The following is a 10,077-nucleotide window of genomic DNA, read 5'->3' as shown; positions in this document are numbered from 1 at the left end:
GTGTGTCCACGCATTCATCTCAACATCCTCTAAAAAAATATAAGTTTGAACACACATCATTCCCTAAAACTTGTCAAAATATATCATTTAGACCATTCAATAAATCTTGATTCAATTGAACACCTCAATTCCTGACAAAGTATCCGATTAATAATTTTCTATTCAAATTTTGAAGAAAAAAACAGGACGTGTAGAGTGGAAAGATATTTTGATTAGTTTATAGGGGTGAAATAGTAATAGCATTTGAAAAAGATACATGAATGACCAGCTTTCACAAATTTCACTCACCACGTCATCTGCCCACACCTTTCAATTTTTTCGAACTCTCTGGATAGCCTCCCCACCCACCTATAAAATCACTCACATTCGAACCCTACTCACAAAAAAATCCTCCATTTTCTCTGTGCGTGCATTTATCTGTATACATTATTCAGCATTTGCAGGTCGGAGAATCTGATCGGAGCAAGTTGTGACCGACGATCGGAGTTGAAAGTTCGTTATTCAAAGTGTCCTGCGTTAGCTTCCTTTTATATTCATTTTTGTTTTTGCTCCGTAATTCCGTATTTCGCTCTTCTCATTTCTATTGAATTTACTTATATAGGTATGTAGACTGTATGAATTTTGCGCTATTATATAGTTTCCTGCAAGTATGATTAGACCTATAATGACGCCTATCTACTGATCTCTGTGTTTCATCTTATTCTTCATTTTCGCGTACTGCTTAATTTATTGTTTGTTGCATTTCATCCTCTTTTGCGGAGTCTATGAAATGTTTGTGTTGGTGAATTTATAGGCTTTGTTTGCTTAGATCGATTATAACGGATTTGCGTTAGTTTGTAGGAGGAGAGATACTTTTAGTGGAGCTTGTAGAGTTTGTGTTGTGTTGATTGTGCTCTCGTACAGGTTCCATTTTTTGTGGAATCTATAAGAATTGTGATTGTTGTGCTATGGAAAAAAGAAAGAGAAAGAGACTCTGTTGAGATTATGTTTCTGTGCCATGAGATCATGAATGATTGGTTTGCGTGCTGTTGTGTTACAAATGGTTGCCTTGCTAATATCTATGTTGAATTTGATGGTTATGTAGCGTATGTATCTTGGTGGAATGCTGCTTCATATCACTGAGCTTTCGAGCTTTGTGGTTATATTAACCCCATCCACAATTTTTGATTCATAGAGTGTAAATAATCCTCAGTTTCGTGGCATTTACGTTGGTTGATTGATTGCATGAGGCCTTTGCTTTTGATTGATTGAGTGGCAGCAAAATATATCCGTAGGAACGATTGATAACTAATTTGGCATTCTTTGGTCTTAGGATAGTTGATGAAATTATCTAGTTTTACTCTTAGCCTTGAAAAATTATAGTTAAAAATATATAGGTGCCCGCAAGTTTAAGATATGGGGTACCTTGAACTTTTGTGTGGGTGGTTTAGCTATATTGATGTTTTGTGACAGTATGTAAATTGCAGCTATCAAGTAAAATTCCAGTGAGAAGTTGATGACGAATTTAAAGACAAAAAAATAATAAAGATCTTGAATAAACAAATACTTTTCTTTTTTCCTGCCCTATCCCTTTTCGCTTATGAAGATTGAGACTATAAACACAAGCATTTATAAGCATGTATTTGGTCAAGCTGAAGTTGAAAAGCTGGTGTTCCAATCAAAAGGAAGTAGTAGTCGTGATAGCGCCCTTCTCATTGGACATCTATGTCAATCTTCTGTTCAGTTTGTTCATCACTCTGTTTCCTTTTTCTATTTTGCGTTCAACTTCTGATGCTGGTATCCATTGAGGCTATTGGTATTTGCAGTTCTCACTTTTCCTTTAGTACGCTGACTTAGGATTGGGAGTTTCGATTGCTTTCCAAGTTTTCTGGTATGTTTTATCTTCCAACCAATCTAATTTTGGGCTCCTGAAAGAGATCATCTGGTATATGTGGTTGTAGCTGTTCTTGACTGATGGTAATGAAAGATTGTAAATTTTACCTATTTTCACATGAGAGGTAGACACTGGACTGGAAATATAAGATATCGTGGCACATGATGCTTTTTGTTTGCAACTTCAGTTTTTGTGAATTTTAGTAAAATGCTAGGCATGTGCGATGATGAGGTCTTTCGTTAACAATAAGCCTCCGGGTGAAAAGGTGAACAAAAAAGAAAGATGACCACCGGAGACTGGAGAGTATGGATCAGTTGGATGTTGTAACCCAACAGATAAGATTTTCCTTTCTGACAATGAAATAATCCAACTAACAGACAGTAGGAATTTATAAAATTCTTCTTCAGGGTAAGATTCCCTTGTTGAAGTGAGACATGGTGCAGAATCTCAGACAGAGGTAGGGTTGTCTGTGATGGACAACAAATAAATCATCTCTGCAGTTTCGCACTTTTCCCAGTATTTTTCTGTCAGGACGGGGTTGATTGTTGTCCATTGCTTTTACCTTAGGTTGGACTTCCCTTCATCAGTATCTCTTTAAATGGAGTTCTCCAAGAATGAAGTCATCATGCAATCATTATTATCTACTGCTGGACGCTTTGGAGCTCCTCAATGCTTCACGATAGTTCTAGTTTGGGTTCCTTTTGAACCTACTTGTGGATTCTTGTAGATCAACTTGTTTTGATGAATTCTCATGGTGGAGTTTGCTGATTGGAGCTGTCAAGCTTTGTTGGAATTTGTTGTTGCTGGTTTCAATTGGTGTTCATGTGCGACAACACAACATTGTCTGAGGTGTTTTGCCCATTTGGAGGGCCAAATAGTCATGCCTTTGTAGGTTTAGGATTTTTTCCCTTGACTGTTTCCTGAATGCAGGGCTTCTAGTTGTTAAATTCATCCATAAGGCTAAATGGGAGACATAGTGATTGAACATTCAGGGACACCACATTATGAGGCCTTAAACTTACAAAATGTTACAACATCTGAGAATGATGCTGATCTGGTTCAGAGTTTCTCTGGGGGCTACTTGCCTGAGGATAGTACACATGAAGAAAAATCCACTTGTACTGAAGCCCTCGACAGAGGATACTTGGAATATGGGTATGTTCTGTGTCTCATTCATGACAGTAAACTTAAAGTCTATTTTGTCCAATCATTCTTGGTTGATCTTTCTTCACCAATTTAACTTACGTCTATTTTGTACAATCAAACTTGGTTGATCTTTCTTCACCAATTTAACTTATGTCTATTTTGTACATTCATACTTGGTTGATCTTTGCTCACCAACTCTGTTATAACATTGAAGGTGTAGATACATATTATGATATATGTTTGTCTAAACCTCATACATAGTGGATGTTATGATTATCAATTATTCTCAGATGTGTGTTATTTTCCAGATGTTCCCACTATCGCCGTAGATGTCGCATTATAGCCCCTTGCTGCAATGAGATGTTTGACTGCAGGCATTGTCATAATGAATATAAGGTAAGTGCTGATGAATGATGGACCATTCACTTACGAATACGTATAATATGTCTGTAGTTAATGAGGTGCACAATATGCCACCTCAGTAAGATTTGAGATAACAAAATACCTGCATCCAGGGACATGAGCATTATTGTTTGAAGTCATGTAGCGTTTTCTTGTACCTTTTGATTGCAAGGCACCTTGATTTACACGTCATAGTGTTCATCATTTCATTGTGGCTATGCGTCATTAAGATTTTACCTTATCAGCGAAGATTCTTATTTTCCCCCCAAAGATTACTCATCTCCCATCTTTGGTTGGTAAAGACTTTACTAACATATTTGCTTGTCTACAGAACAATATCAACGTTGACCAGAAACTTCGACATGAGATTCCTCGTCACAAGGTGGAAAGGGTAATAATCCTGACTGGTTAAACTATTTTTGTGTAAATAATCCNCCCCCCCCCCCAAATATGTAATTCTCTTCCTTGGTCTGAAAGCTAGTTTTACCTTCTCTTCATTTAATTTTGAATGGAATCTGAACACGATGCATAAAAGAATACATATACTCATTTGTTTTGGGTTTTCTGCAGGTTATATGCTCACTTTGTGATACAGAGCAAGAGGTGAGTGGTGTTTATGCTGTCCTGCCCTTTACTCTGTTATGAGGTCACGATTTTAAGGATGTTTGCAATTGAGTAATGCAAGTCTTTCTTGCTTGAGCATGACAGTTTATTGATCAAGAACCCGAAGAGAACCGAGTTCTCTTGGTTTGATGTTTGCTATTCCAGCCAAGCAGCTTGCATTCTGACTGGTTATCACTGATGTTCTCTACCAGGTTCAGCAAGTTTGCATCAATTGCGGTGTGTGCATGGGGAGATATTTCTGTGAAACGTGTAAGCTATTTGATGATGATGTAAGTTTTAGTTCTCCTCTCTCAAGTTATTCACATGAAACTGCTTAATACACACATTGAATTCAAGCAGTTGATGATAGTAACAAGGAAATGCAGCTGTAAGTGAAATATGTAATGTGCTGACCAACCTCTTCTCCACTTTTCATGTTGCAGATATCCAAAAGACAGTATCACTGCAATGGTTGTGGAATATGCAGGTATTGTTACTTAGCTGAAATTCCAATGCCTTCCCCATTCTCCATAACATTTTCTCTATCTCTCTCTCTCATTTCTGTTGAGCTTCTGATAGAGCAAAAAAAAGTAACTAAAGAAAAGGAGACAACACCTTTGCTAACGTCTTCCATGTGTAATAACAAAAAGACCTGTCTGCAATTCAATACCAATTCATCTGAACTGTTCCATATCATACTTTGTGTATACATTTGATGCTTAAACAATGTATTGATTCTGATGTTGGTGTTCTATTTTTATTATTTTTATGTTTCTAGGATTGGTGGGATGGAGAACTTCTTCCACTGTCCCAAATGCAGTAAGTCTCAGTCATCCCTTTGTTTAACAGAGGCTCATGTTTGTGCATTACTCCGTATTATCTTTTGGAATTTCATTTTTCTTACTATGTGGTGGTTGTGTGATACAGGATGTTGTTATTCAGTTCTATTGAGGAACAGCCACCCCTGTGTAGAGGGAGCAATGCATCATGACTGTCCTGTTTGTTTTGAGGTATGGAATGCAATAAAAAAATTCTCCCCAGTTATTTTTCCCTTGTTTAAACCTTTTCTGTGATGTTGCAACCGAATGAATTGAGAATGGTTATATGCAGTATCTCTTTGAGTCGATAAACGATGTAACAGTAATGCCTTGTGGACACACTATTCATAAGAACTGCTTGAAGGAGATGCAGGAACACTACCAGTAAGTTATTGTTACTTTATTGTTCCCTATTTGCAACATGTGTGCAGGTTGTCTATACAACTGATCTGACTTCAACTTTGCAACAGGTATGCTTGTCCTCTCTGCTCTAAGTCGGTATGTGATATGTCGAAGGTGTGGGAGAAATTTGACATGGAGATTGCTGCAACACCGATGCCCGAACCTTATCAAGACAAGAAGGTGAGTGTATTTTCCGAACTGTTCTTTTTATTGCGTTAATATGCCAACAGAGCTTCAAAAAGTAAATGAAATTTATGATCCTGCAGGTTTGGATCCTTTGTAATGATTGTGGAATCACCTCAGAAGTGCAATTTCACTTTGTGGCTCAGAAATGTCCATGTTGCAAATCTTACAACACCCGCCAAATAAGAGGCAGATAGAGGGACCATATAGCAATAGTCAGTCTGGCTTTCAAGTGAAAATGATCCCACGCCCTATGTGGCTAGGGTGGTACCTCTGATTGGGAATGATTGGGCTTTACAAAGCTATGCTTGTAGAAGAAATGATGGAAGGAAGGGATTCTACTATGATCATGCTTGTAGCATTTCTGGGGTTATCGTGTTTCGCGTTTCTTCAGTTTATTCATCTTCAATGTTCCTTGGTAGTAGTATGTGTGTTTTATTGCATGCCAGTGTAATTTTGAAGACACTGATTATTTGTTCAGTCTTGGCACAAATATTGTTGGTATGCGTGATTCAATCCTTTATAGCAGAGAGCAAGTAGAACTGTGGCATGTCAGGTGGCTGAGACCTGAAGTGTTGTGTGATATTGCACCTTCCAGTTAATTACTCGTGTGAAGTTAAATTTGTATCATTACTTCATATTTAAAGAGTACTATAGTTCTTTAAAAAAAAATTATGACGGGTACCTAGTTAAATTATCCTGACTATGCATTCTTAGATTGCAAGGTATTGAAACAAAGAAAGAAAAAAGCTAGTCCCTTTCAATTTTCTAACGTGCAGTATACCTTTTCTTTTTTCTGAGGTAAAGTGATAGATGAAAAGAAGAGTTACCTGACTAGATGAGTGACCCTTGTCAACATTTACTCTCCCCAAGTTACTTAAATTGGTAATATCACAAAAAGGTCAAAAAAGAAAAAGGAAACATAGATAAGATACGCGTATAAAGATACTGCATAGGCCTTTAGTGCCTTTAGGCTTCACATACAGTACAGTATAGCACATGTTCCCAACATTACCTCAATCTCCCAAAACAGTGTTCTCATGGAATTAAAATTAAACCCGAAAGGACCTCTCTAAAGTGAGGACGTTTCGACTAGTTAGAACAATCAAACATGTGTGTGTTTTTATGGATATATATCAGCATTGTTTGCAAGTAACGTCAATACAGGCACATCGTAGCATCATCATGGTAGTGTTAGCTATGCAAGACGCAGAGTAGAAACAGAACTGGTGTAGTGCTAATCTAAGAGTTGAAGGAACAAGACACTGCTGTGTCAACTGGTGTAGTTCAATCTGAAGAAATAAAAAGGATTTACACAAACTACAACAATAAAAACTATGCCTCAATCCCAAACAAGTTAGGATCGGCTCCATGAATCATCACATCACTATCAATGTCGCTCTATGTAAGCTCATCTCAAATACAAAACAAACTAAAAAGTATCAAAGTTCTGTATTTTCTACTGACATTCAAATATTCACAGAACAACAAGATCCCCAGAAAACATAGGGGTCTAGATGTACTAACATAACTAAAACATATTCCCAACATATCTATCAAGTACATTCAAGAAAAAGACAAGTTGAGGATCAAAGAAATGAGACCTAGGATTATGGAAGCAATTGGTTGAGGGGTATTCGAAGAACAATAAAAACAGAAACCTCAAGAAGCTATGTTATCTTCACCTGACTAAAAGACCAAAACAACATTTACTAGCATCGGTAAAGTCTAAATCACAATCAAGAAAGCATGTCATGACTAACACATTTACATACACAGAGAACAAACAGATTCTGATAAGCAGTAAACAACGAGGACAACAATGAGTAGTTACAAAACATTTTTATTCATACAAAACAGAAGTAATGTATGTAGTCATAAAACATTTGTATTTATCAAACTTTGACAGGTAATATTAGCTTGGTGAGAAACCAAAATTTGGGGAGCCACAAGGATGGGCTACAACCCTTCTAGTTAAGTTTCTTATCCTTCTTTTTTTTGTGAGTACTCCACTATTACATAAACAAATTCAGAACTATATAAAGCAAAATTCACAGTTTGCGACCGTTAACCACTAAGACCATGAGAAAGGAAAGACAGTTCACACAAGTAGCAATACATGATCTGATCATCCATGGCTGCACAAAGATGCACAAAAAAAAGCTCTTAGTAAACAGATGACCAGGGTGTCTAGTTGTTAACCAGTGCGGCGGTTTCATCAATCATGGGCTTAGTAGCTACAGCAGTGCAATTCCGGCATCCTATGTAGCAATGAACAAGCCGGTGTCAAAAACTTCATCACGGCTGTTTGGCTTAACAGTGCTTTCAGAATGATTATTGACTTTCTTCTCCATCTCCTCATCAATTAAAATCGCCTCAGAACGACAATCCAAGCTGCAAAAAGCTTTCTCACCTCTGCAAAACACAATACAAATTTTCACTATCAAAATCATCAAGTCATTAGAACTGTTAGAATTGCAGTGATTATGAACAGACCTGTACATGTAAATATCTTTTCCATCCAGCCTCTTCTTGCAAGAGGAACAGAAGCGCAAAAAATCGCTTGAAGGAAATGAATTGAGGACCTCTGAGCTGTCCGTCACCTCAGGCAGCACGGTTTTCTCATTAGCATTCTTACAAAAATTGGGTAACTCATTGTTGTGACATTCTAAAATGCAGTCACAAAAGATATGAGTTACTTTGGCATTGGGTCCACGGGTTCTCACACAGGTATAGTCCTCAGAAAGTTCAATGTCACTAGCTGAAATAGAACCAACTAAGCTAGTGTTAGAGCCAACAGGTGTTGATATAGGACTCAATTTCGCACCACCTGCAGGATTGCCCAACTTTGAGCAACCTCTAACACATTTAGTATGTGAAACCACTGGATTTATTGCATTTTCAGAACCAAAAGCCACAGTACGGTTCGCCAAGCTTGCGAAACGTGAGCTAGACCTTCCAGAGTCTAGAGAACAAGAACGAAAATTTCTGGACAACTCATGCTCCGACAGGGAATCTCCAATTCCAAAGACAACATCAGAACGTCCCTTTCGAAGATTGGAGCTTTTGGACAAAGTATGAGGAAAAATCGAGATATTCTTAGGGAGTGACTTAGGTTCCTCAAGAGAATCATCAACACAGCTCTGAAAATCATGTGTTTTGATCCTCATTTGTGTGCCAAAAAGAATATTTTTACTATCGGATGATCGAAAAACTTTCCCCGATTGTTTCATTTCATCATCAAGAGAATCCACAATGCCAAGGCCTACTTTAGTACAACCCCATGTCTTGTTAGCCCCAGCCCCCTCACTAGTTGATGACCTAAAGGGGTTTCCCAAATTTGAAAAGACCCTAAAATCCAGTGGAGAAGTAGGACTTCTCACTGAATCAGATTCTGAACCCTTAGGATTAAGCCCAACAAACACACCAGGAACATTAAAAAAGGAGTTACTTTTATGTTTCCTGACCAAAACATCAGATTGAAAATAAGAATCAGAGATACCATCAGACATCAAATGCCCCATTGTTTGAACTTTCTGGTGTGATCTGGTCCTCTTCTTCAGCATTATCCTTAAACCCTCAGCCCTAAAAGTCCACCAACACCTGCATCAAGATCCAACATTTTTTGCCTTAGTACTAAATAAATCATCAAGAATGACAAATTTATAAAAAGAAACCCCAAATGAGAAATCCATCAAAACATCTAAAGAACAACTACATTAAAGCTTGCATTTTTAAAGGGGTTATAAGGAAGATGATAAATGCACAAAAAACAATTCAAGAATCCATAAAACCCACATAGATTATTAAAGGGGAAAACTTTTTCTCAAGAAAAATAAATAGTTAGAAATATAAAAAAATAGTCAAAATCAATGAACACCAAGAGTCAACAAGAGAAAGACCTGCAAATGTAGATTACGGCCAGAACAAAAAGTTTGAATTTTTAAAAAAAAAAAACCACCATTGACATCGCCAAGAAAAATGATTAAACCCACATAAACCCCATTTTCAAGATTTCAACTTTGGGTCATGCATCACACAAGAATCTTGAAAATCAAAAATCAAAGATGGGGGTTTCATTTCTTGATGGATTTTCAATTATTTAAAAAAAAAAAAATAATACTTTTTTCCATTCAAGGGACTCACAAAGAGGGAAAAACACCTGATAGATTAGTTCCAGAAGCTTCAAAGATGGGAGAATTTAGTTTGTGAGAGAAGTAGTATAAATGCAAAGAGAAGAGCTCTTTCCCTTTATCTCTCACAGTAGTGTGTGTGTGTGGCTTCTTCAGTACATCTTTTTCTTTCTCTTTCTCTCACAATATGCATCAAAATCAGTAAATAGTGAGAGCTTCTCAAATACTCTTTCAGTTTCTCTCTCTGTGTAGAAAATACAGAGTAGAAAACAAAATACATGTATAAATACAAAGGATAATAAATGATGTAGATAATTATGTAGGCTTTTTTGTTTTGACTTTTATTTGAATTTTTTTGTTTTTTGGAAAAAAATAATAATTAAGCCATTAAGATGGTCCATAAAAAAGTAAAAAGAAGTAACATGAGAGATAAGCAAGTATTAATTGGTAAGAAATTATTTGTAATGTGTGTTTATATTACTAGAGTAATAAATACGTCAAATGTTTTATATAAACA

At 36.8% G+C, this 10,077-nt stretch overlaps 2 protein-coding genes across 2 annotated transcripts; one reads left to right on the top strand and one right to left on the bottom strand.

Annotated features, from left to right (window-relative positions):
- Positions 1-363: 363 nt before the first annotated feature.
- Positions 364-6,123, top strand: LOC125878346 (probable E3 ubiquitin-protein ligase RZFP34). Its single transcript, XM_049559581.1, has 12 exons — positions 364-2,330; positions 2,441-3,028; positions 3,328-3,415; positions 3,753-3,812; positions 3,992-4,024; positions 4,237-4,314; positions 4,468-4,511; positions 4,803-4,843; positions 4,952-5,034; positions 5,135-5,226; positions 5,313-5,424; positions 5,511-6,123. Exons 2-12 carry the CDS (start codon positions 2,838-2,840, stop codon positions 5,622-5,624), a joined length of 936 nt encoding a protein of 311 aa, XP_049415538.1. The 5' UTR covers positions 364-2,330; positions 2,441-2,837; the 3' UTR covers positions 5,625-6,123.
- A 1,127-nt stretch (positions 6,124-7,250) lies between these two features.
- LOC125842386 (FCS-Like Zinc finger 10-like) lies at positions 7,251-9,775 on the bottom strand. The gene is made up of 3 exons (XM_049521672.1): positions 9,590-9,775; positions 7,924-9,030; positions 7,251-7,842 (listed from the first exon to the last, which is right to left on the bottom strand). The coding sequence occupies exons 2-3, from the start codon at positions 8,991-8,993 to the stop codon at positions 7,689-7,691; spliced, it is 1,224 nt and encodes a 407-aa protein (XP_049377629.1). The 5' UTR covers positions 8,994-9,030; positions 9,590-9,775; the 3' UTR covers positions 7,251-7,688.
- Positions 9,776-10,077: the final 302 nt, after the last annotated feature.

This window comes from Solanum stenotomum, chromosome 10 (assembly GCF_019186545.1).
Source record: "Solanum stenotomum isolate F172 chromosome 10, ASM1918654v1, whole genome shotgun sequence".
NCBI classification, from domain to species: domain Eukaryota; kingdom Viridiplantae; phylum Streptophyta; class Magnoliopsida; order Solanales; family Solanaceae; genus Solanum; species Solanum stenotomum.
The sequence above is the reverse complement of the archived record's forward strand: the minus strand, read 5'-3'. Positions and strand labels throughout refer to the sequence as shown.

Coding starts and splice junctions, on each gene's coding strand:
- LOC125878346 (XM_049559581.1), top strand. CDS start 2,838: ATGGGAGACATAGTGATTGAACATTCAGGGACACCACATTATGAGGCC. Junction 3,029..3,327: donor AGAGGATACTTGGAATATGG/GTATGTTCTGTG, acceptor GTTATTTTCCAG/ATGTTCCCACTATCGCCGTA. Junction 5,035..5,134: donor ACTGTCCTGTTTGTTTTGAG/GTATGGAATGCA, acceptor GGTTATATGCAG/TATCTCTTTGAGTCGATAAA.
- LOC125842386 (XM_049521672.1), bottom strand. CDS start 8,993: ATGCTGAAGAAGAGGACCAGATCACACCAGAAAGTTCAAACAATGGGG. Junction 7,843..7,923: donor AAAGATATTTACATGTACAG/GTCTGTTCATAA, acceptor TGTGTTTTGCAG/AGGTGAGAAAGCTTTTTGCA.